The sequence below is a fragment of the Garra rufa genome, chromosome 2, assembly GCF_049309525.1.
Source record: "Garra rufa chromosome 2, GarRuf1.0, whole genome shotgun sequence".
Lineage (NCBI taxonomy): Eukaryota > Metazoa > Chordata > Actinopteri > Cypriniformes > Cyprinidae > Garra > Garra rufa.
The window spans coordinates 40,595,257-40,621,206 of record NC_133362.1 but is presented as its reverse complement, the minus strand read 5'-3'; the positions used below and the strand labels follow the sequence as shown (position 1 = coordinate 40,621,206).

General features: G+C 36.0%; 3 protein-coding genes across 3 annotated transcripts in view; 1 reads left to right on the top strand and 2 right to left on the bottom strand.

The window, feature by feature from the left end:
• Window positions 1-1,487: 1,487 nt before the first annotated feature.
• Window positions 1,488-3,446, top strand: LOC141326469 (uncharacterized). The gene is made up of 2 exons (XM_073835217.1): window positions 1,488-1,891; window positions 2,389-3,446. Exons 1-2 carry the CDS (start codon window positions 1,837-1,839, stop codon window positions 3,387-3,389), a joined length of 1,056 nt encoding a protein of 351 aa, XP_073691318.1. The 5' UTR covers window positions 1,488-1,836; the 3' UTR covers window positions 3,390-3,446.
• A 142-nt stretch (window positions 3,447-3,588) lies between these two features.
• LOC141325951 (uncharacterized) lies at window positions 3,589-5,809 on the bottom strand. The gene is made up of 5 exons (XM_073834670.1): window positions 5,653-5,809; window positions 5,285-5,370; window positions 4,711-4,902; window positions 4,512-4,608; window positions 3,589-4,376 (listed from the first exon to the last, which is right to left on the bottom strand). Exons 1-5 carry the CDS (start codon window positions 5,807-5,809, stop codon window positions 3,727-3,729), a joined length of 1,182 nt encoding a protein of 393 aa, XP_073690771.1. The 3' UTR covers window positions 3,589-3,726.
• Window positions 5,810-6,903: 1,094 nt separating this feature from the next.
• The window catches only part of LOC141326453 (synapse differentiation-inducing gene protein 1), a 42,694-nt gene continuing 23,647 nt past the window's right edge, over window positions 6,904-25,950 (bottom strand). Inside the window, exons 3-4 of the mRNA XM_073835201.1 lie at window positions 25,545-25,682; window positions 6,904-9,703 (exon numbers count right to left, since the gene is read on the bottom strand). Coding sequence (XP_073691302.1) covers window positions 9,545-9,703; window positions 25,545-25,682 — 297 coding nt within the window. The 3' untranslated portion in view covers window positions 6,904-9,544. The remainder of the gene's footprint in view (window positions 9,704-25,544; window positions 25,683-25,950) is intronic.

Here is a 25,950-nt window from a genome sequence, read left to right as displayed (position 1 = left end):
TGCAGGATTGTAGTCCTTCACGGCGTAGTGTGTTATCAATTGTTTTCTTGGTGACTATGGTCCCAGCTGCCTTGAGATCATTGACAAGATCCTCCTCTGTAGTTCTGGGCTGATTCCTCACCGTTCTCATGATCATTGAAACTCCACAAGGTGAGATCTTGCATGGAGCCCCAGACCGAGGGAGATTGACCATTATTTTGTGCTTCTTCCAAATGTTGGTGTTAATATATCAAAGCTTTGCAAAGATAAAGCCTCAGAGTCATTTTGGCATCATGGCTCAAACTAGTTGCTTTGCTATACAAACACGGCTTATCGACACAAAAGTACGTTTTCAATATTACCTAACATTTTCAACAAAACATTAACAAAACATTACTTCTGACCAATAGGTGGCGCTGTTGCTAAATTTATGTGGTCAGTGTGTGGTGACAATGGCACATAAAAAGTTTGGTGTAAATACGTCAAAGTTTTTCAGAGAGACAGCCTTAGGCTCAGTTTGGCATCTTTCAAGCAAATTCGTTGATAGGCTAAAGGAAAACCGCTTCGTATATTGACACGAAATCCATAATTTTTTGCCAGCATGGTCTGAAGATAATCCAAGTCAGATTTGGAGAAAATCGGACTAACGGTCTAGTTCGGAAAAAGTAGGTTTTCAACATAAATCAAAATGGCAGACAGAAATGGCATAATTGGTATCGATTTTCTCGGCATGATCCATGGAATATATCAGGACCAGTTTCAATAGGCAATAGGCCATTACAATATGCTAATTTAAACAAAAGTTATTAGCATTTTTTTTACATTTCTTTATAACTTTTCGCCCCAAACGTTTTGAGTACTGTCAGGGCATGATGCCGAAGACACATACCGAGCTTCATAATGATACGCCAATGCATTTGTAAAATATATAATTTTTTGCCAAAATTCTACATGGTTGATGCCCCAAAAATAGCTGACATGGGGAAATTGGGTATGTTCGATTCAATCTGAAGTTTTGTGATTTTTGGCCTTGAGAAATTATAAGCAAAAAAAAAAAAAAAAAAAAATTCTCCTGACCACTAGCTGGCACAGCACCAAAACACTGCAGGTAGCTTCAGGTCATGATTGTTATAACACACACCAAGTTTGGTCTCAATATGCCAAACTGTTACAGAGATATAGCCTCACATCCATTTTTGCAGGCTTTTCATAGAATTCATTTGCACGTTATTCAAGAACAGTTTGACAAATCAACTTGAATTCCATAACTTTTTGCCAGTGTGGTCTGAAGATGGTCTGAAAATCAGACAAACCGTCTAGGACAAGTTAGAAAAAGTAGGTTTTACCATCTATTAAAAATAGCACAAAAACTAAACCTTATGTTTTTAAATGTTGGACTTTATAGACCTTTTACGCACTTCCGCATTTTTCGAACGGAAATACGTCAATGAAGTGTATTAGAACTTCCTGTTATCATAGCGGCAGATACGAAAAATGGCAGAGTCGAAGAGTCGCAGTTTCTGTTGTGTTCCAGGCTGTTCGTCTTCCAACCAAAAACAGCCCTACCTTTCATTTCATTCTTTTCCTGTGGATCCAAACCTGAAACCCAAATGGATACAAGCGATCCGAAGAGAGGAAGGGCATAGTTTTAATGTTAAAACAGGTAGCACCTATGTCTGCAGCCGGCACTTCGCTCCGGATGATTACAGTGGTGGCTGCGTCGTTCGTCGCCTGAATAGTGGTGTTGTCCCGAGCCTATTCCCTTGGAACAACTTTACAGCTCCTTTGAGAAGGGAGTCAGTATATGACAGAACCTTCAAACGTCAGTCTGAACAGCTATGCTGTGAAGATAGCGACATGGTGGCTAAGGCAGTAAGGATGGATCACGACTACGTGACACACCCACCTGCAGGTAAGATTGTTCATAGTGTATTTAGTTAACGCTAGTCAACTATGTGTACCGTTATGCATTTCTACCTGAACAAATTAATGTTAATAATATAAGCTGTTCACGAAATTCAACTAATAAAATAAAAAAATACAAGAAATCTTAAAATATTTTTCAATAAAATACAATTATTAAGTGTTCATATAAAATAATGCCTTTTTTTAATAATGAAACAATTTATTGCTGTGACATCTAGTAAATACACTAAGTTGTATCATACTAGCATGTGTGGAAGTATTTAAAACAAGTGTGTTACAACTGGCCCTGTGTTAGGTTCTGCCCCGCTCTCCCCTATTTTAATTGCATGTATTTAATTACTTTTGAGTATTGTCATTTGTATTTTCCTTAACAAAAACAAATTAAATGTAATTTGTACTACTTTTTAAAGCATGATTACTGTGTTGTGTTGAAAGGTAGCATAAATATGTTAAGACTGGTTTTTAATTTCTTTATCTTTACAGGTGCTCTGGATGAGGCTTTGGATTACATCCATGACTTAGAAGCCAAGTTGCAAAACACTGGTCTACCACCCCCTACTCTCTTCAGCCGATACTGTTCGTCGGACGACCAAATACGTTTTTACACCAAATTTCCATCTGAGAGTGTTTTTACTATTTTTTGGGAGTCGATTGCACCATCTGCACTTAGAGTAGTGTACTGGACCAAAGCACAGAGGGCAGGTGAGGAAGGCTGCGAAGATCCCAGCCCACCACGCATCATGCCATTAATAGATGAGTTCTTGATGTACTCCATGCGGGTTGCTGTTGGCATGAAGGAGCAGCTCATTGCTGACATGTTTAATGTGAGCATTGCCAGGGTAAGCAGGGTTACCATCACCTGGGCCAATTATCTTTTTATGATGCTGAGCTCACTTCCCATCTGGATAAGCAGGGAAAAGGTTAAGTCCACTATGCCCCTTAAATTCCAGAGGTACTGTCCCAATGTCAGAGTGGTACTGGACTGCACAGAAATTGCCCTGGAGACAGCCTCATCCCTGACCTTACAGTCAGAAACATTTTCAAATTACAAGAACAGGACGACATTGAAAGGGCTAATTGGAGTTGCCCCCAATGGTTTGGTGACATTCATCTCACCTCTGTACACTGGGTGCATCTCAGATAAGGAGATCACCAGGATCAGTGGAGTCCTTCCCTTGCTGGAGCCAGGAGATGATGTCATGGCGGACAAAGGGTTCCTCATTCAAGACCTCCTTGCTGACGTCGGTGCTAAGCTCATCATTCCACCTTTTAAGCGTTCAGCTCAATTCAGCAAGGAGGAAACGGAACAAACCCAAGCCATTGCCCGCCTCCGAATTATAGTGGAAAGAGTGATCGGTAGGGTAAAGTCCTTTCACATCTGGGACTCTCCCGTGCCGCTTACACTGATTGGCAGTGTGAATCAGATCTGGCTTAACTGCTGTGTTTTGGCAAATTATCAAGGACCTTTTTGTTTTGAAGAGTGAATTAATGTTTTGTATGTAAATAATGTATAATGTGTAAATAGTATGTAAATAATTTAGTGTTCCAACTTCCTACATATTCTTAAAAATCTAATTAAATATAATTGTTATATTCTTAATATTTTTCTATTGAAATGTGACTTTGATTTCACTAAAACATTAGATGAACAAATAAAACAATTTGTCAAAATTGTGCATCATTTGGTATGTGTATTAATGATTAATAACAACTCATAACAAACATTTACAATAAAAAAAATAACATTACAGATCATCAACAGTAAGACAGAAGGCTAAACTGATTGGTAAAGACAAGATTAGTGTAATTCAAGGTATGCATTCATGTATGTGCCATAATAATATATATTATATCGGGACTGGCCCCGAGATGTGGTGCGTCAGGGTGAATGACGAATCCTGCTGGTAACACATTAACTCGCAACAGTTCAGCATAGTTTGCCAGCACTTCAGGCTCCACTAGTAGACCACGCTTCATTGCAGCTGTTTGCTTTGTGGAGCCTCTGATCATTTGAATAGCTGCAGACTCCAGCTCTGCACGACACGCCCTACTACAACAAGCTTCCCAAAAACGACTAGCAGTCAGCCTTGGTTGCCGTAGCTGTGTCCACGCAGGACATTTGGACTGCTGCTGAGTTTCTTTTGCTATCTCGCTGGACAGCTGCGGTGACACTTCAAGAGACTGGAGATGCATTAACTGATGCAAGGTCGGAACAAAATGCAACCTGGGAAAAGTGTGCTGCATCACAGGAAGGGATGGAAATTCTGGAGCCATGTGATGTAGGAGGAGGTCACTGGACTTCTTGGGTGGACAGTGATAGGACATGGGGGATCCACGAGGGACAGACCCAAATTTAGATGGTGTCAGCTCCATCTCAGAAACCCCATCCAATACAACAGCCATGAGAGGTTGGGGCTGCACCTGGCTTAGTTTGCTTCCAGATGCCATCATATGTGGATCTGGCAGTGGTCCTACAAGAGAGCAAAGAGAAACACAAGATTATTGGTCACACAAAAGAAAAGTTAGACATGAGTGCTTAACTACATTTAAATGTTATTCATTTTATCTGCGGTAACCATAACTTAACAGTTAACAAATTAAATCACCTGTATATGCCTTGTACAGTGTGGACCTCAGACCATCCTTGCCAACTGTTTTGGGCTTTTGCACCACCAGCTCACTAACCGGTTCAGGATGGATTCCCTTAAGTAAAAGACAAAAACTAATTACAGTCTGTAGTCACTACTGTTGTTATAGATACACATCGGCTCTTTAAAAATAATGACATGTTTATCACAAACCCACCTGTGTTCTTGGTCTGTGCCATCTTTGTAAGCCACTTGTGCAGGCCAGGGGCGGTGGAACAGCCTGCAGACCCAGCTGTGAATAGTGTGCGGTCTGGTACAGGATGGCAACTATGTGATTGCAGAATCCTTTACCAGCCGCACAACTGCAGCAGAAAGCCTTCAGGTTGGCACTTTCTGCCTCCAGTGATATCTAGACACAATAAATTAAATAGGTTACACTGAAGTCATACTTATGTTGCTACATCAATGTTCATAATAACATGAAACTATACCTTTCAGTAGGGTGACCAGATTTGAGTTGGTAAAAAAGAGGTGTAGTGAGTTTGTGAGATATTTCATCGAGAGTAATGGGTGTGCAGAGCTGCGTACATAATGCAAATATGATTACATTTCATGTATGTTCAATGTTATTTTATTATATATGGGGAAAAAAAGAGGACGTCTGGTCACCCTACTTTCAGTAAAATAATAGTAAGTGAAGAAAGTGCCGCAACCGCAGCAAGAAGAGTGAACACGCTAGAACGGGCAACTTTTTTAACTTTTGCCAACCGGCATTCTGTCTATAGTCAAACCTCCAGTTTGTGAGGTTCCTCGCTCTTTCTCATTGACCTGAAGCATCTACCTCTCACTACTACCTGTCCCTGGAGTATATTTGATACTATAACCGCATGCAACAAGAAAACATTACATGTTATCTCACATAGAAATACACAACTTTACAAAACAATGTCAGTAACATTTCACATTTACCTACTAACGTTACAGCTTCACCAAACTACTGGTTGTTATGTTAATCTCATGCCATCTCACTTAAACATACACACGACATATTCACTGCGATGTGTTATACCTTATATTACAAATTCACAACACTTAATTTACAGTTAACGTAAACAGAGTTATAACCGGTGATACGGCTTTGGCTAAAGCTAAAGCTTACCTTGGTAATTGTGGATAAACTCTTCGTGGAAGAATTTATATCCCTTGTCCAATTTGTTCCCTTTAGTGGACGAATGCATCTCCACACTCTTCACCACATCGGCGCTGGTGAACTTCGGAAGACAACTCAGGCTCGTCGAAAACACTCTAGCTGCCATTTCTCCGCCAAAAAAAACTCATACCGGAACTGGGTTTACACTTCGTTGACGTACTTCCGGTTTTTGCGTAAAAGGTCTATTCGACTTGGCATGAGCCAATTTTCCTTCTGTGCCTTACGCTTCAAAAGTTATTAGCATAAAGATGAGTGAAAATTTGGACAAATGGTGGCACTAAAGAGTTAGAGACTCCAAATTTGCTATGGTTAATGTTGAGACTGTCCTCTAGCAGCGTCACTAAATTTTACAACTTTCCCACAAGCGGTTCTATGGGCTCCCATCGACTCGAGCGGAAGAAAAAGAAGAACGTCAGCGGATACAATAGGTGCCTTTGCACCTTTGGTGTTTGGCCTCTAATAAAGGAAGAACTGTTGCTCAGAGGGAAGAAAATGAAACACGTGGAAAGATTCAAGTATCTTGGAACGACTCTGACTGTAAACTGTGACTGCTCTATAGACATCAGAATTACGAAAAGCCACAGCCTCGAAATTGATCTGAACAACATCTGGAAAAACAAAAACATCAAGAACGAAACCAAAATGAGACTGTGCAGATCCCTCATACTCCCGATTACCTTGTATGGTTGTGAAGCTTGGACACTTAGGAGTGCTGAAGAGAAACAACTACTTGTATTTGAGATGGCAGCATTAAAAAAAATTCTTGGAGTTCGCATCATAGACAAGATGAGAAACAATGACATCAGAAAGGCTCTCAATCAGACAGAAACCATCATGCAAAAAGTACATAAAAAGACAACACCAGTGGCTCGGCCATGTACTTCATATGGATAAAAGCAGGATTGCCCACAATCGCATTGCATTGAGGAGTAGAAAAAGAGAACGTCCAAGAACAATGTGTTTGGTTATTGTTTGAGCAAGTGCAGTGATCTGTGAACATACATCTGTGAATGAGGGCTGGTAGTTTAATACAGAGTATAAATAAAGATGCACTTCTCAATAGAGATGTGAAGAATTAACAAAAATGAAGAGGACATATGCCATATTTTTCTTTCTGTCTGCACGTCTGAATATTCAAAGTCAACATGAAAAGATCTAAAAGCAAATCGCCCAAATAAACACACCAACACCAAATTTGAATGAAAAGACCACATTTAATTAGCATGAGCTTGCTGGAAAGAGGTGTTTCCCAAAGTATGGGAGAAAAATCTGACAGCAGAGGCATTTACAGCGTCATAGATCGACATGTATAAACTGAAAGCCTTAGGACCTAATTACAGAGTAGTTAATATTAAATGTTACAGCCCCACGAGAATGATTTCATCCATACATTCTGAAAAAAGTCCACGGGCAGGCTTGAGCAACCCATCTATATGGCTTTATGTTCATTTTGTGGCTGTAATATCAAAAGAGAGTTGAAAATGCCCCTTCGTGTGTCACAGACCTTAAGATATAGTAGCTCTTATTAAAAAGGCTTGAAAGCACTGTGGCACTTCAGATGCTTTATGTACTCCAAAGAACATTCAAGAAAAATCACTGATTGTTCAGATTCGGATTCAGATCCTGTTCAGATCTTTAGACAGGTTAGATCTGTACACCAAATACTGCGTATATGATGAACCAATATTAAAGTCAACATGAAGTGTTGTTCATAACCCCTTTTACTTCAATGTAAAATAAGTTTCAGAATAAAACAAAAATTAACAAGAAAAAAAATGTAGGGACCTGGGTAGGGTTACACCAGCCGTTCTTAACGTCTTACTTAAATTGGAACAAGTCCACAATAGATTCTTAGTAACTACTAGCTAGTTTGTAACTACACTCTTAAAAAAAAAGGTGAATTTGAGTTGATTATTCAGTGATCCATTCATAAGCGTTTGAATGAATGATTAAATGAATCACTCATTAAGACAGGGGCTTACTGTAGTTTTTAGTGCCATATTTATCCTTGACAGGCCTAAACCAGCCAAGATACCAGCATAAAAAAAACACTGTTAAATTATTATTAAAGGAGAAGTTCACTTCCAGAACTAAAATTTACAGATAATTTACTCACTCCCATGTTATCCATTATGTTCATGTCTTTCTTTCTACAGTTGTAAAGAAATTGTTTTTTTCTTCCAAAATGCAGTTTAAATGCCGCTTCAAACGATCCAAAATACGTCTGTAAACGATCCCAGATGAGGAAAGAAGGGTCTTAGATTGGTTATTTTCAAAGACAGTTAGGGTATGTCGAAAAACTCCTATCTCATTTTCTTCTCCAACTTCAAAATCCGACCCAGTGTTTACAAAGTGAACATCCAAAGAAGGTCAAACGCCCTTTACAAAAAAGATAAAACAGCGATGTAGGACGATGTTGAAGTTGAGGGAGAAAATGAGATGGGAGTTTTTCGACAACTGTCATAAACAGCAATGCACACATGCACCAAGACGAGCGTATGCGTATATAAATTATATAAATTGTATAAAGTATATAAATTGTCAAATAACCGATTTTCGCTAGATAAGTCCCTTCTTCCTCGGCTGGGATCTTTTACAGACACATTTGGGATCGTTTGAAGCTGCATTTAAACTGCATTTTGGAAGTTAAACTCGGGGCACAAATAATATTACAATAAATTATAGTAACGGCGCATTTTATTGTCAGTACCGGTAACAGCATTGTAACGGGAGAAACAGTAATTCATTTGATTACTCGTTACTGAAAAAAATAATACGGTTAGTAATGCTGTTATTCCCATCACTGCTTGCAGGATGTTTTTTTTTCCATTAGCGCAATTAAAATAATTGTGTAATGTTCTCCTCAATTTTCTGACACAACTAGACATGTCAATTAACAGTTGGCTTGCACGACAACGCGTCATGTGAATTTTCCGTTCAAGTTACAGTTTTTCACCTTGTAGCAATCACCCCATTTCACGTTATTTGTGTCTTTGCATTGACTTTGTATGAAATCTACAGTACTTGTGCAAATAAGTACATTTGCTTTTGGTGTACACACCATTACATCAAAATTAGGCTGCGTTCCCAGATAGCACACGTACGTCTGCAAGATGTCTGTTAAAGATCTCTTAATCTGGAAAGCATCTGCTGTGTACACACATCTGGCAGATGTCTGTAAGATGTCAGTTTTACATACAATCTAAACCATAAACATCTTAAAGACATCTACTGTAATAGATGTCCATTTGACATCTGATTGAAAACGTCCAATAGCAAACTATGTCTTGCAGATGTAAATGCAGACGTCAAATAGACGTCTCCGAGATGTACGTGTGCTATCAGGGTTGTAATTTGCGCACAGCTGGTGCAACCGGACCCTGATTTCATCCTGATTGGATTGGCCTCCCATCTGATGACAAAAAAGGAAAGTCGTGCAGTGGCAGAGCAAATAAATGCATTTTGATTATTTATTCCTTTGGGAAAATGTGCACAGTATGATAAGAACATGCATTAAGAAAGTAAATCAGGTCCATTTTAATTTCATATTGACTTTAACTTGGCCAAAATCTTGTGTGTAGCATCATATTTGCACTTGCACAAACACTGAGCGCAAAAAAAAATCAATAGTGTGGCGACACGTTCACATGAAAATGCAGAAAAGTGGTCAAGACAATTTACACAAACAATGATCTTCCCAACAAAATGGGAACGCGACTTTTAAAAGTGCAGGAGTGGAACACATTGCTGGTGAGTCCCGTATTGTGACCATTTGGGATTTCCCAAAAAGCTGATTCCAAAGTTTTTATCCGACTGTGAGAGTGGTTTGGCCGTGGGAAGGCTACAAGTGATTGTTTTTGGAGAGGTATGCAATAAGAGCCACAGCCACACCCACGTAGATGCCCGTCCCGATGGTGATGGACAGTACGGCGAGGAAGAGCGCGCGTCTGGAGCTGGAGCTGGCGTGGTGAAAGTCTCCTTTAGTCACCGCTTTGTTAGTCTGCGTGAGAGAAGGGGAACAAAAAACAAAAACAGAGCACATGTTGACATGTTTTGAAAAGGTTTGGAGTGTGAACGAGCTATGATCGCATAAGAGAGAAAGAAAACAGAGAAATTATTAATTGGCCGCTCTCCAGCAGCTGACTGACGGATCTGGTAAAGTGCATAAATAACAAGTGCTGCATGACTCAGAGCTCTCCTGCGGGGACCCGCAGCCTTTGAAGTCCAGGAAATGTTGCCAAGATTAAGGACAGATATTTCTGATGAATTCATTTACATCTCAGCACCCCACTGCCTCGTTGTTTTCCTTCTCCGCTCGCTTACAGATGCTCCTTCCTGACCGCTATGAGATATTTTGCCATCTATTATCGTGATTTATTACATAATGGTGATAATTGGTTATGGAGGAAAGCTGGACTGTCTGTCTGTAGGCTTGTGTCTTTCATCTTCGCCAACATCCATCAAACGGGTCGACTCACAATAACCCGATGATCCTAATCGGGTCACATTGAAATTGCCCTCACATTTAGCAGTCGATCATAATTCAGCTACTTCTGACCGACTGCATCACGAGGTAGCAACAAAACAAAATTATTCTAGTCATGCTCAACCTAGATTCCCTCAAAAGTGCATTCCTTTCGCCTGGATGATATCAGACTAGTGTGCGTCAGACTATGAGAGTGTGTTTAAACACAGCACAAGAGTTGATAAGTTTGTCACATAAAATGATTAAATATCACTTTTCCTTGTTCAATTGTCTTAGTTTTTACATTAAATATCATCTCTCTATGCCATTTTAGAACAAATACATATACACTACCATTCAAAAGTTTTAAATGTTTTTGAAAGAAGTCTCCTATGCTCACCAATGCTGCATTTACAGTGCCATGCGAAAGTATTCATACCCCTTCATTTTTTTCAGGTTTTATGTTAAACTGTTTTTCCACCAGTCCATCAGTCTACACTTCATGCACCATAATGACAAAGCATAAACAGAATTGACACAACTTCATAAATTAAAAAAAAAAAATGCATAAGTATTCATACCCTAAATTCAGTACTTAGCTGAAGCACCTTTACGGCCTCAAGTCTTTTGGGGTATGATGCAACAAGATTTGCACATCAACATGTGGCAATTATCTGCCATTCTTCGCCTCACATCTTCACCTCTCAAGCTCTGTCAGCTTGGATGGGGTCTGGCAGACATTTTCAGGTTTCTCCAGAAATATTTGATTGGGTTTAAGACCAGGCTCAAGGACATTCAAAAAGTTGTCCATAAGCCACTCTTGCTGTGTGCTTAGGGCCAATGTCCTGTTGGAAGGTGAACCTTCTGACCAATCTAAGGTTCTGAATGGTTTGGACTGTGTTTTCATTAAGGGTATCTCTATATTTTCCTGTGTTAAGCTTTACTCTGATGAGTAACTCAAAAACAGCCCCACAGCATGAGGCTCCTACCAGCAAGCATTACTTTTGGGATCGTACTGTGCAGGTAATGAACTGTGCCTGTTTTTTTCTAAACTGTTCCCCAGATCTGTGGCTTGATTTAATCCTGTTTCTTGGCTCTACAGGTTTTTTTTTTTTTTTTTTTTTTTGACCTCAGGGCTTGGTTTTTGCTCTGATATGCATTTTCAGCTGTTAGACCTTTCATTAAGATGTGTGTGTCTTTCCAAATCATACCCATTCAATTGAATTTGCCACAGGTTAACTCCACTCAATATGTATTAACATCTACAAGCAACATGAATGCTCCTTAGCTAAAAATTTAAGTCTCTGAGATATTGGGTATGAATATTTATGCAATGGAATAATTTAACTTTTTTATTTTAAAAAAATTTGCAAAGATGTTAAAAAACTGTTTTTTGCTTTGCTGTCATGGTGTATGGAGTGTAGATTGATGTGGATTGTTTTTTTTTAAAGCAGTTTAACATAAGGCAACAACAAAATTTGAAAGAAAGAAAAAAGATGGGGTATGAATACTTTCGCAAGGCACTGTAAAAGTCTTTACTGTGACTTTTTTATCATCTTAATGCATCCTTGCTGACTAAAAGTATCAATTTCTTTTAAAAATAACTTTACTGAAGCCTAACTGCTTATTGGTTGAGTAAATATTTATAAAATTCAGAAAGGGGACCAGATGTTTACACAATTAATTTTCCTAATCATATTAATATTAATGGACTTGTACATGTATTTATGAAATACGAAAAGAAACATGTACTAATGCCTTGTGCACAAGAAACATGCATTAAAAAGTAAATGATCAAATGGCCATGTTAAAGTGAGATGGCGAGTAGGTCTAAAGGAAGATCCACTAGCTTTCTGAGAAAGTGGTCATTGACAGGGAATATGTTAATGGAATGGAAATAACACAAGAAATTAAAATCTGAACTGCATTTTTCAGATTTTTTTCCAACTGCAAGTTTGTACATTATGTTACTTGACAGTGACTGCTGTCTTTTACAAAGCTTTGCTGCAACCTTGTTATATCTGGAAAAACATGAAAGTGATTTAATTTTGTGAGTGGATGATTTTTTTTATTTTTTTATTTTTTGCTGTATGCTCACTAATTTAATCATTTTTTGGTTTGTAATACATTTAAGCCTCTTATACTTTTAATAACACCTGGCAACTAGATATGCCATGCTGAAATACTTCAAATAATGCTAAATATTACATTTTGGCACATATTTGTCCCCCAGCATCTGTGCTATTACTTTTCTACACTCTTAAGAATAGTGGCAGTGATGGCAAAAAACAATTTTTGGTTCTTTCAGTAAACAGTTCTTAAAAGAACCATTATTTTATTAGTGTAAAGGACATTTTAGTTAGAAACAAATCCAAAAATAAAACATTTTTAACTTTAAACCGTCACTTCTGGAACAAGTCTATAATAAATACAGTGGGGAAAATAATTATTTAATCCCCTGCTGATTTTTTATGATTGCCCACTGACAAAGAAATGATCAGTCTATAATATTAATGGCAGGTTTATTTGAATAGTGAGAGACAGAATAACAACAAAAAACAATCTAGAAAGACACAATTCAAAAACGTTCCAACTGGATCCAACTCTGTTCCCATGAAGAAACAAACTCATCTACATCTGGGGTGGCTTGAAGGTGAGTACACGTTTATCAAATTTTCATTTTGGGGAGAGCAATTTCTTTAAGTTGAGAGAAGCCTTCGTGCTTCAATATCATTTACAGTTAGTGCACAACAAGGGCCTTGTGATGCATAAATCATAAGCTGTTATGTCATGTTCAGTAGGGCTGAGCACACTTTATTCCTGCTTTTACTCATCCAGAATTCACTAAATCCATCACAGAAGACTTCATCTAATAAAACTGTCACTGACATTATCATGATGCATTGTTGGAAAAGCTAACAGTCCACTGGCGAGCTTTGAGCCCTCATTGGTACACATAAGAGCCTTGTGCGGATGCTTCCCCTTGGGCTCGCAATACAAACCGAGTTAACATGATTTTTGTAATGATTGCTGTCAGGGCATAAATTTTAGGCCTGCAGTCCAAGAAGCAAAGCAGTATGTTGTTATCTTCACTTTGGTTATTCATTTGTTTTCCTGACATATATTTTAAATGTTCTTAGGCCTCTGGAAATGTCACACAGTTCACCAGCACAGACACTTTTACCTTTCAGACAGTCTGGTCTATTCAACCAGTGAGGCAAATGTGAAACTATGTTAGTGCTAGTTTGAGCAAGGAAATCAATCAATCAATCAATCAATCAATCAATCAATCTATCTATCTATCTATCTATCTATCTATCTATCTATCTATCTATCTATCTATCTATCTATCTATCTATCTATCTATCTATCTATCTATCTATCTATCTATCTATCTATCTATCTATCTATCTATCTATCTATCTATCTATCTATCATCTACCTGTCTGTCTGTCTGTCTGTCTACCATCTTTCCATCCATCCGCCCATCCTTTCTGTCTGTCTGTCTATATATCTGTCTGTCTGTCTGTCTGTCTGTCTATCTATCATCTATCCATCCATCCATCCATCCGTCTATCTTTCTGTCTGTCTGTCTGTCTGTCTGTCTGTCTGTCTGTCTATCGTCTATCCATCCATCCATCCGTCTATCTTTTTATCTGTCTGTCTATTTATCATCTATCTATCCATCCATCTCTTTTTATCTGTCTATCTGTCTCTCTGTCTGTCTATCATCTATCCATCCATCAGTCCATCTCTTTCTGTCTGTCTGTCACGCCTGGTTCTATCATCTATCCATCCGTCCGTCCATCTACCTTTCTATTTGTCTGTCTGTCTGTCTATCATCTATCTATCCATCCATCTGTCTTTCTGTCTGTCTGTCTATATCATCTATCCATCCATCCATCTCTTTTTATCTGTCTATCTGTCTCTCTGTCTGTCTATCATCTATCCATCCATCAGTCCATCTCTTTCTGTCTGTCTGTCACGCCTGGTTCTATCATCTATCCATCCGTCCGTCCATCTACCTTTCTATTTGTCTGTCTGTCTGTCTGTCTGTCTATCATCTATCTATCCATCTATCTTTCTATCTGTCTGTCTATATATCATCTATACATCCATCCATCCATCCGACTATCTTTCTATCTGTCTGTCTGTCTGTCTGTCTGTCTATCTATCATCTATCCATCCATCCATCCATCCATCTATCTTTCTATCTGTCTGTCTGTCTGTCTATATATTATCTATCCATCCATCCATCCGTCTATCTTTCTATCTGTCTGTCTGTCTATATATTATCTATCCATCCATCCATCCGTCTATCTTTCTATCTGTCTGTCTGCCTGTCTGTCTGTCTGTCTATCTATCTATCATCTATCTATCTATCTATCTATCCATCCATCTATCATTCTATCTGTCTGTCTGTCTATCATTTATCCATCCCTCCATCTATCTTTCTGTCTGTCTGTCTATCATCTATCTATCCATCCATCCATCCATCCATCCGTCTTTCTATTTATCTGTCTATCTGTCTGTCTATATATCTGTCTATCTGTCTATCTACCATCTATCCCATTTGTCCGTCCATCTTTTTCTATCTGTCTGTGTGTGTGTGTGTGTGTGTGTGTGTGTGTGTGTGTGTGTGTGTGTGTGCGTGCGTGCGTGCGTGTGTGTGTGTGTGTGTGTGTGTGTGTGTGTTTATCTATCTGTCTGTCTGTCTGTCTGCATCCTTAGCTGAAAATTAGTCAAAGTCATGTAGTAGTATTTGAACTTTGATTTGCAAAGTAGTTCATGTCTTCTTCCGCCCCTGCTGTTAATGTGCACAGTCAGTGTGCAAACATGATTATCAGCCTATTGTTCCGTACAGATGAAGGACTGTACTTAGTAGCCTAATTACTGCTTCAATTTAGACATGCATAATTAATTACCATCAAATCAAAGTAAAAACTAATTAACAATAGAGCAATGACACGGACGATAAGAAAAAAAGAAAATTAAAAATAAGCCAAATGAGACATGACAATCGCTCACTTTGTCATATCAGTGATTGCACCAGATCTTACTGTGCAGAATATATTTCCTGCAATATTCATATGCGACATTCCTGTACAATCATCAACTAACCCACAAATGCATACTGACTTGTGAAGCGGGCTTATGTGAATCTCTGCCGCGATCCGTGCACAGAGCACCCACGATGTTGCTGACGAAATGAAAACTGTTTTGTTGAACACATCTACCCATTGTTCAAAAAAAGGTATTTTATTCAAAGCTTATGTTCTACAAGGCCCACACTTGCACTCTCTCGCCAAACCATTACATAAGGAGCTTATTGTGTTTGTGTTAGAACACGCTCTAAAAGCAATGAATCAGATTATGCACACAAGCTTAGCAAAAACAGATAGCACAGGAACAGCATTCACTGACCTGCCTTTATTATTAATTACTCATGGTTTAAGGACTAATAAGGACAGTTCATCTGAAATTATAATTTGATTGTAATATATCTGATGAGATAGTGTTTTCTGTACAGCTATGCATGAGCGGTGCCGGTAGATATGCACATTTGTAAGGATAAATCAGTCTAATAGCTACTAAATATTCACAAAATGTACAACTTTAATAATATTTTCCTCCTTTTAAAGCATAATATGTTGGAATAGTACTACTTCTTGTTGTTTTGAATGTCAAAAGACATAATTTCTGCAAGAACAAAATCCCCATCACATTAAAATCCATTACAATTTTATTTTAATCTAAAATTCAGAACTGATTACTCGCTTTGGTGAAAAGCATGGAAATTTACACGGATGCAATCACCGGGAAACTGAAATAGAAAACATAAAAATGCATCCCTCAATACACAGATGTAATTAGCAGCCAGTGAAACAAAACCACAAACTCAGATGAAACAATTACAAATTGAGCATTGTTTGAGGACCTTGAGATGAATCACAATTGGTATAATAAAAAAACTTTTAGTGAAGTCAAATGCTTTATATGTCTGATTAAGTTTCTATGCAACTGCATTAGCAGACAGCAATAACCTTTTAAAAATGATGCCACTGAAAGAGAATAGAGAAAAAGCTGTTCAAAGAGGCTGCTGTGGCCTCCCTCAAGGCACATCACGCCTGGTTCATTCTCACAGTTCGTCCCACCGGCGGATGACTTTCACATCGGCCATCCATTAGCTTCTCGCTAAACCCAGTGAGAAGATGAAAAGCCCTGGAGAAACGCTAGATGTATAATACATGACCATTCAAAGTGTATTACACAGAGCCTTCAGTCTCTCTCTCTCTCTCTCTCTCTCTCTCTCTCTCACACACACACACACACACACACACCTGTGAACTCAAAGCAGTGTTGTTACATTTTAATTGCTAAAAAAACGCAATTTAAACACATTTTCTTTAGATGTACCAGGAGTCTATAGCAGAGAGAAAGAAAAATCATTAAAGCGAGACCAGGACTAGTGTTACACAGCTCTACATCTAAGGTTTTATCATATCCCTGCATATGTCAGACCAACATGATCTCATGATAATTCGTATGTATTTAAGGTAAAATGAGGTTCTACAAAATGTACATTTACTTCAGTATTGCATGTTTTACTGTCTGTAAAAACTTATGTATTTACAGCATTTAAACATAAATTATTTACATATGAACAACTTAACAAACGTACAAATTAATCCTTTGAATATTAAAATCGTGGCATTAATTTTATTATTATTATATTAAGTTGTCATATCAATGGCATTATGTTTTCTATTGCATTATTAAATAGTTTACTTCTTTTTGTAATATGAAATAATAATATTTCGTTCTGTTCTGTGTGATTTCTGCTAACAACCCGTTTAGAAAGAATGCATAATATACAAGACTACACTTTAAACCCTTAAAATTACATTTCTGCAATTGTTTAGTCATTACCTATCATATAATATTTACAAGCGTTTTCTCCAACATGCTGTGATTGACAATAGAACCATAAAACACACCAAAAACACACGTAATTACAAAAGGAATGCGCTGTAATCCAAATCTTTAAATTCATGACTGCAAGAAACAGAACCAAATCCAAGTCTTTATTCAGCGATCTTCATCTCCATCCTGAGCAGCGACCGCAAGCATCAAAACCCGCTCTAGTCACAAATTCAAAAGTTGCCGCTTCAAGATACTTTGTCAAGTTTTACTCTAGGATAATCAAACGTTTATTGGCTCTTGCCTGCTTCGGCACAGATTGCAATATTCAGTGTTTTTAGTGAGGTGTGTTTAAATGAGAAATGCGCGCAATAATCGGATAATAATCTGGACAATATTTTCAGCGATTAACAACTTAACGGCAAAATCAGAGGTTGCGTTAGACTTCCACAGGGTCGTAAAAATTCCGTCATTAAACTGTTATTACCTGTCATTTTAATTTTCATATTTAAATTATAATAACACATTTAATTGCTTTTACTTTTGTTCGCATTTTCATTTTTAATCATGAACCTACAAGCAAGCATATTGTATAGGCTTATGCAATTTTCATGTTCAACACCACAGCCGAAGGACACTTAAACAAATACACAAACAAACAAAACATGCTACGGCTGGTTTTTAAAAAAAATCGATTTCTTGATTTTAATAGATTCTTATTTTTATGAACCAATCTCTATTCTTAAAGCTCAATCGATCTTTTGGTCTGTGCTGTTTTCAGTTTATGAATGAACAGTAGTGGGCCTATCCAATAAATCACAATAAGCTTCAGCTCAGTGCTTTGTTACTTTCAAGATGAAAAGTCTCAGATTTAAAATTCTGTCCATTTCATTAGGAAATTCAAGCAATAAGTAGTGTTTTGGTGCTCTTTAATGTAGCATGATAGATCGCTGTAGTTTAAACTGGGTACTCGCATGTGCGTATTAAATGCATAGCAAAAGATTTGTTGTGACGGTTTTGTTTTTGTTCTGGATCCAGTGCTCTGCTGCCCCACTCGAGCGTGCTTGCCACTAACTGGACAGGGCTGGGAATTAAAGTTACAATTTACAATAAATCACCCGCAGCGTAATCTGTCAAAATGACAGACGGCCTTCAGATTTTTCCGTCACTGGTTTAAAAAATCCGTCAATGACGGACAATTTTCGGTTAACGCGACCTCTGGGCACAATATGTACGTTTTCACCACTAGAGGATGCATACTCAAAACAAACAAAAAACAAAAGATGTAGTTTGATGACGCTGTGATAGAGTGTGGAATCATGGAAGTTGTTACCTTCATCTCCATGATTTTTTATCATACTAGATACATTTTGGTGTGCTGAAAGTTCTGTCATAAGGCGACTCTGTGTGTTCGTCACCTGTCTAATTAAATGCATAACAGTAAGTGTCTTAAGGGTTTCTATGTTTTCTACAAAATAAAACCGCAAAATCGAGGGTGTATAACGGCATTGGCAGGCGACGCAATGACACGATCCGTTACACTAGTTAAAATTGTTTATTTCTCTGGATTTAAACATTATTTAAAACATTTGGGATAATGTAAGTACACAAGTCAGCAAAATATATAACACTGTTGTGGTTTTTTGATATTTGAATCAAAAAATCATACATATTCTGACTTTAAAGGTCCACTGAAGTGCTTTGAAACACGCATTATTCTATGCGTTGACGTAATTTCAGCTGAAACAGGAAGACAGGGTGGGACATATAAAGAAGCCCCGCCTCTGTTTTAAAATTGCCAAAAGAGTTTGATTTATTTCATGGTTTGGACTAAAGCCGCTGGGCTCGGCAAAGGCACATTTGACAGCCACAATCTCATCCATATCGCTCTAAAATGGGTCAGATGTGTTTTGTTGTCCGTGCATATGATCCGCTTTGTGCTATCGAAAACCAGACTTCATTCGCCCTAATGAAAAGCATATTTACACTGTCTGAATCATTCTCTGTCCCCTATATAGTGCACTACGTGCCATTTACCATATAGAAATAAAGAAAACACTAGTTATATGAACAAGTGACCGATTTTAGCCTCAGCGTTTATTTATTGTCTAGGGGGTGGGACTTTTTGGATTCTAGACAGCATTTGATTGGACAAAGTTTGATGAGAAGCTGAAGTGCTGTAATCAATGTAATCAAAATTGTTGATCCATATTGGCGGAAGTTAGAGACTGCAAGTTTTGAATGCTTATTTATTCTCTAGTTTTGGAGCACACCAGCTTATAGATAACCTTAAGGATAACATATGCATTCTAAAAGCCAAAAAACGTTCCATTTTATTGGGGAGTTTATATTCTGCTCCACACCTCAAACAAAACTAATGTATTCCACCAAAAGGGAATGCGACTACAATGCAGGGCTCTACAGTGCGACCAAAACTACTGTGTGTGACTATGAAAAAATATTTAAGAGCTTTGCACTGTAGCCACTGGAACTTCAAAACATTTAGATATGGTCTTATAGCCCTTTCCTGACTTGTGAGCAGCCACAATGAGCAGCCGCAGGTCCTCAGTGAGCTCCTTTAGCCTCGTTCAGACTGTCAGCCCAAATCCGATTTTGTCTAGATCTGGATGGAATCAGATTTGAATAACTGACTGTCCACACAGTCATATCGCAACTGTTCAAATCCGATTTGTGTGTCCATAAGCGTTCTTTCGTTTTACGGAATGTGCGTTGGTTTCTATGGTAATGCCGTTGCGTTATTATGCCAACGCTAAAAACAATAACAGCAATACAGTTTGCAATATAGATGCTGTCTTGCGATATGACAACGTTGCCGTCTCGCTGGATTATATTTCGTCTTCTAAAGCAGCGGCAGAAATGCAGGAAGCTGGATTGTGAGACTTTATTCTGTGCTGCCGTCTCTGCTGGTATCAAAACTCAAAGAGGTGCGTATACTAGCTGTATATTGTCTTTTCCCGCTTGATTTGCAGTTCGCAACACAAGCTTGTTTCTGCAAAGACTTTTGTTATGTTTTCCACAAAAACGTCTGACGTGTTTACGTTTTATGTGGCATGAAAACGTGAAAAAGCAGAAATCCGATTTGAATAGGATTCCAAACCACATACGAATGAAGCTCGAAACGGATTTGACCAAATCAGATTTCGTGTAGTTCTTTGCTGTTCAGACTACCTAAATATGATCGGATTTCATTCGGATTTGCATACAAATCGGATTTGGGCTGACAGTCTGAACGAGGCTTTTGTCTTAGCCATGACTGTCCACAAACCAACAGCAGAGAGCTTCTGTTTTTCACCTGTTGAGTTGATTAAAACAGCTGTTCCCAATGAATCAGGGTAATTAGGATGCTTTAGAGCAGCTTGGACTATTTGGAATGGTATAGAACTTTGGATTTCACCATAGACTGTGACAGTTTGCAAAGGGTATGAATAATTTTGGACATGCCACTTTTTGTTCAAATGTAAATAAAAGCTGAGTAATATTTTTTTTCCACAATGATGCATCTTGTACATTGTCTTCTTATCTTTTGGGAGAAGCCTGTGTCATTTCCGGTCAAAAAAAAAAAAAAACTTGCTGATTGAATAAAAGTAACTTCAAGTCAGAATTTGCCAGGGGTATGAATAATTTCGGGCTTGACTGTATATTTTTAAAAATGTGACAAAAGATGACATACTTTTAATAAAGTTATAAAAATGCCATACATTAATCGATTAGAAAGTGCTCCTAAAATTTTGACTGTGTTCTTAAATTTTTTAAGTTATGAGCACAAGTGCTCCGGAAAAAAAAGTAAGCGTAGAGCCCTGCAATGCATCGTCATTTGGACTAGTTTTGGTACTGCTTTTGATATTTTTGCAACAAATAAATTATTGTGATTGCACTTGTATGTCTGTCATGTTTTTCTTTATACTGTATAGAAAATAGTTATGGTTAGGTTTAGAGGTAGGACTAGGATAAGCGACTACAAAAAAAAAAACTTTTTAATGCTATACTGTATAAAATGTTAATTTCCCTGCATATTTGGGTCAATTACATTTTATATATTTTTATATTCAATATAAATGGATAGGTTTAGGTTTGAGGGTTGGTTAAAGGGTCTAAAAATCTAAATTGCTTACTGATAAAATGATAAAAAATCCATTGATACAAATATCATAATGATATAAAAGATTCATAAATATTGTATGCTTTTTAGCTAAAAATACATAGCCATTTTTACATTTTAAACATTAAAATATGTCCAGATTGTATGTTTCAGCATCAATAAAAACACAAGAATCCATACATTTTCTAATTGTTACATACTAATACACTGTAAAAAAAAAAATGCTTGTTTCTAGCCAAAATATCTAAAAAAAATTAAATCAAGAAAGGTTTTCTAGACAAGTAAAAATTATTTTCTTGTTTTCAAGAAAAACAAGTCAAAATGAAGTGTGTTTTTGCTTAGAATAAGCTAAATAATCTGCCAATTTTTTTTTTTTTTCAAACAGAAAACAAGATTATTTTTCTTACCCCATTGACAGATTATTTTGCTTGTTTCAAGCAAAACATAATTTGGACTTGTTTTTTCTGAAAACAAGACAATAATTTTTACTTGTCTAGGAAACAAGAGAAAAAATCTAAGTAAGAAAAGCATTTGTGCACAATGAGAGCAGGCTGGTCAGACTGTTTTTACTCATTAAAGTTTTATCCAAAGATTTTAGTCATGAAATGTTGATTTGATGAGACATACAGTGTAACTGGAGTTTGCGTTCTATTTTTTTCTCAAAAGGACTTCATTAATTGCAGGAAAAGTCAAAAAGAAGCCAATTAAAAGCTCTGCAGCTGAATTCAAGTGCAAAATTCAGATTTAAAGACTCTAAGCTACTTACTTTGTCTGGGAATTTGCACAACTCATAAGAAATTGCTCTTGCCATGACTCACTATTACACAAAACCCCCAAGAAATTAATTTATTTCAACCACCCGGATATTCAAGCTTTCGTACTATTACACAAAATAGCAGCATAATTTAATATCCATCTTCTGAATATAGTTTACAAGATGTATCTAGTATCTTTTGGAAGATATTTATAAATGCATAGATGTTTAGAGTCATATCAGCTGTTGACAGCGACATTTTTACATGATAAAACATTCTGCAATAATGTGAATCTGTTGAGGTTTGCAGAAGGATTGCAGCAAATTGATTTTGGTGTAGGCTTAGATTTTAAGAAGCAGGCTGAGAAAGGATTTCTATTTTTTTCAGGCAGAGAATTAGAGAGCTGTGGGTGTTGAGTCGTGATGTACCGCATGAAAGAGAAAGACGGAGAGAAACAGAGCGAGGGACAGAAAGAATGAGGGCCATAAACTGCTTTTAAAGCCAGTGTCAAAAGTGAACGCTCAAAGTTTAAGCACACGATGAATCATACAAAACACGTCAAGCACATGTAGTGCATAATGCTTGCTTAATTTAATTGCAGGTTTTTACACTATGCATCGTTTGTGATATGCATTAGTTAAGCTGCTTTTTTAAAAGTATTATGTTTAACAGTAATGAAAATAATGTCAAATGGTGCAGATAAAAAATAGGTTTCAATGGTGAAATGGAAATGAACAAAGAGAGATGAACAGCATCACGACCCTGTTCTGCATTAATGGTTTGAAATAAGAATGGGAATGTGTGAAAATGCGGCAATTACCACTTCTCTGTACAGTTCCTGTCTGAGGCGAATGACCTCTCTCTCTCAGCACACTTTCTGTAAGCAATCTCTCTCCTCTCAAGAGCATTGCAGTAAGCTATAAATACATTTGACACTGCAGCATACTATAGTCACCTTTATGAAACAAACCCGGGGAATTCTCCATCTTTTGCCCTGCAGCATACATTAGGCTACAAATGGATATTTGTTTTTAAAAACTCATTGTGTGACATATAATAGCTGGCTTTCCCCTGACAGTGTGAGCTGTGCGTTGTGGAAATCTACCGTTTAGCTAAGCATCCTTACACTGTTTTAGTTTGTCCTCTGGACTTTGTTTCCAAAGCATTGGGACAAGTATGGTGAAGGTATTAATAAAACCCTAATCTGAAGGAGTTATAATAACAGTAATAATAATCTTAATATTATTGTCATTTATCCATTCTTCAAACTGAGGCAGGGATAATAATTAAGTTTAATAATAATAATAATAAATTACCTGTGCTATTATTAGTAGTAGTATCCATCCATCTTCAAATTAAGGTAGGGATATAGGGATTATTATTATCAATATTAAGTTCAATAATAATAATAATAAAGTGTCTGTGCTATTATAATTATTATTATTAGGTTCAATAATAATAATAATAATAACGTAAATATTATTATTATTAATATTATTATTATCCATCCATCTTCGAACTAAATTAGGGATATATGGATTATTATTATTATTATTATTATTAGGTTCAATAATAATAATAATAACAATAACGTATCTATGCTATTATTTTTATTATTATTAGGTTTAATGATAATAATAATAATAATAATAATAATAATAATAATAATAATGTAAATATTATTATTAATATTATTATTATCCATCCATCTTCGAACTAAGTTAGGGATACATGGATTATTATTATTATTATTATTATTATTATTATTATTAGGTTCAATAATAATAATAATAACGTATCTATGCTATTATTTTTATTATTATTAGGTTTAATAATAATAATAATAATAATAATGTAAATATTATTATTAATATTATTATTATCCATCCATCTTCGAACTAAGTTAGGGATACATGGATTATTATTATTATTATTATTATTATTATTAGGTTCAATAATAATAACAATAACGTATCTATGCTATTATTTTTTTATTATTATTAGCTTTAATAATAATAATAATAATAATAATAATGTAAATATTATTATTAATATTATTATTATCCATCCATCTATTATCCAACATCTTCGAAGTTAGGGATATATGGATTATAATTATTATTATTATTATTAGTAGTAGTAGTATTAAGTTCAATAATAATAGTATCTATGCTATTATTATTATTATTATTATTATTATTATTATTATCAAGTTTAATAATAATAATAAAATAATAATAAAGTATCTGTGCTATTATTATTATTCATCTTCCAACTATGGTGGGAAATTTTAATAAAAAAATTAAAGTGCAATAATAATAATAACAAAATTAATAATAAATTATCTGTGCTATTATTATTGTTATTAAATATAATAATTTGATAATAAATAATAATTTAAATAAAGAGTAAAGTGCAATAATAATAACAAAAATAATAAATTATTTGTGCTATTATTATTATCCATCCATTTTCAAACTAAGGTAGGGATATAGGTATTATTGTTGTTGTTATTATTATTATTATTATTATTATTATTATTATTATTAAATATAATAATAATAATAATAATAATAACAATAATAATTTAAAAAGTAAAGTGCAATAATACTACTACTAATAATAATAAATTATCGGTGCTATTATTATTATTATTAATGATATTATTACCCTCCATATTCAAACTGACCACAACAACAACTTAATAATAATATTAATAATAATAATAATAATGATAATAATAATAATAATAATAATAATAATAATAATAATAATAATAATAATTTTTCTACCTGCCATCCATTCTCCAAACTCAGACAGGGATGTTGTTATTATTATTATTATTATTATTATTATTATTTATTATTATTAACATCACTCCTTCAGATCCATTTTGCTACTAATAATAATAAAATAAAAATAATATGTGCTATTATTATTGTTGTTACTGTTATTATATAAATGTATTTAAATAAAAAAAATAAGCACAATGGATGAACTGCATTCTCACAGGAATGTAAAAAAGGCAATCTTATCTGGCTAACAACTCTAAAATGTTGCACCACAAAATAATTATTTAATACCCTTTGTAAAACAGCTCACGGCTTCTTCTGGCATATTGCTTTATTATAAAACAGATTGTTCAGACAAATAATGTTGTAAAGTAGCCGTTATACTGTATGCACACCTGTGACCACGCATTAGTTGTGATATGTTGCTAGGCAACTGTAAATAGTCACCACTCTTTAAAATTAGAGTTCTTTACTGGCATTGATAGTGCAATAAAAACATTCAATTCCACAAAAGATACTTGATGGAAAAGGGTTTTTTAGATTAATAAAATGTTCTTCAGAGAGAGAGAAAAAAGAACTGATCACTGAAAGGTTCTTTAGGGAACTAAGAATGGTTCTTCTATGCATCTCTGTGAAAACCTGCCTTTTCTGAAGCTTCATTTGATTTGAAGAGTGTATAGTTAAGCTATTTAACATTTTTTCTTTCAAATTAGTATTAATAAAAGTAACTAATTCTTGAACATTGGCATTTATGTTGGCATATTAGGCAGTGGTTGAGATTTTCTCACCTCGTGAGACAGGTAGAAAGCTGCAATACCCAGGGGCCAGAAACAGCAGAGCATGGAGAAAACACTGAGGCCCAGGTGGTCCCTCGGAGGCATCAGGAGGAAATTGTCTTCACTCTCTGAGTCACTTGAGTACTCACTCTGCACAAAACACACAAAACACTGAATGAATCAGATGACAGAGCAGCTTTTCATCTAACTCTCTCTTTCTCTATTTCACATCTCTGTGCTTCTTTTCAGGAAAAAGGAAGACCAAAAAAGTGAAGTAATAATGGTTGCAGGAGGCCTGAGATGTCATTTTTACATGGGGTCCAGATTAGTGTGCACTCTTAAAAATAAAGGTGCTTTAAAAGGTTCTTCACAGCGATGCCATAGAAGAACCATTTCTGGTTTCACAAAGAACCATTCA

Coding starts and splice junctions, on each gene's coding strand:
- LOC141326469 (XM_073835217.1), top strand. CDS start 1,837: ATGGTGGCTAAGGCAGTAAGGATGGATCACGACTACGTGACACACCCA. Junction 1,892..2,388: donor CGTGACACACCCACCTGCAG/GTAAGATTGTTC, acceptor TTATCTTTACAG/GTGCTCTGGATGAGGCTTTG.
- LOC141325951 (XM_073834670.1), bottom strand. CDS start 5,809: ATGGCAGCTAGAGTGTTTTCGACGAGCCTGAGTTGTCTTCCGAAGTTC. Junction 5,371..5,652: donor GTTTATCCACAATTACCAAG/GTAAGCTTTAGC, acceptor ATGCGGTTATAG/TATCAAATATACTCCAGGGA. Junction 4,903..5,284: donor AGGAACCTCACAAACTGGAG/GTTTGACTATAG, acceptor TATTGTGTCTAG/ATATCACTGGAGGCAGAAAG.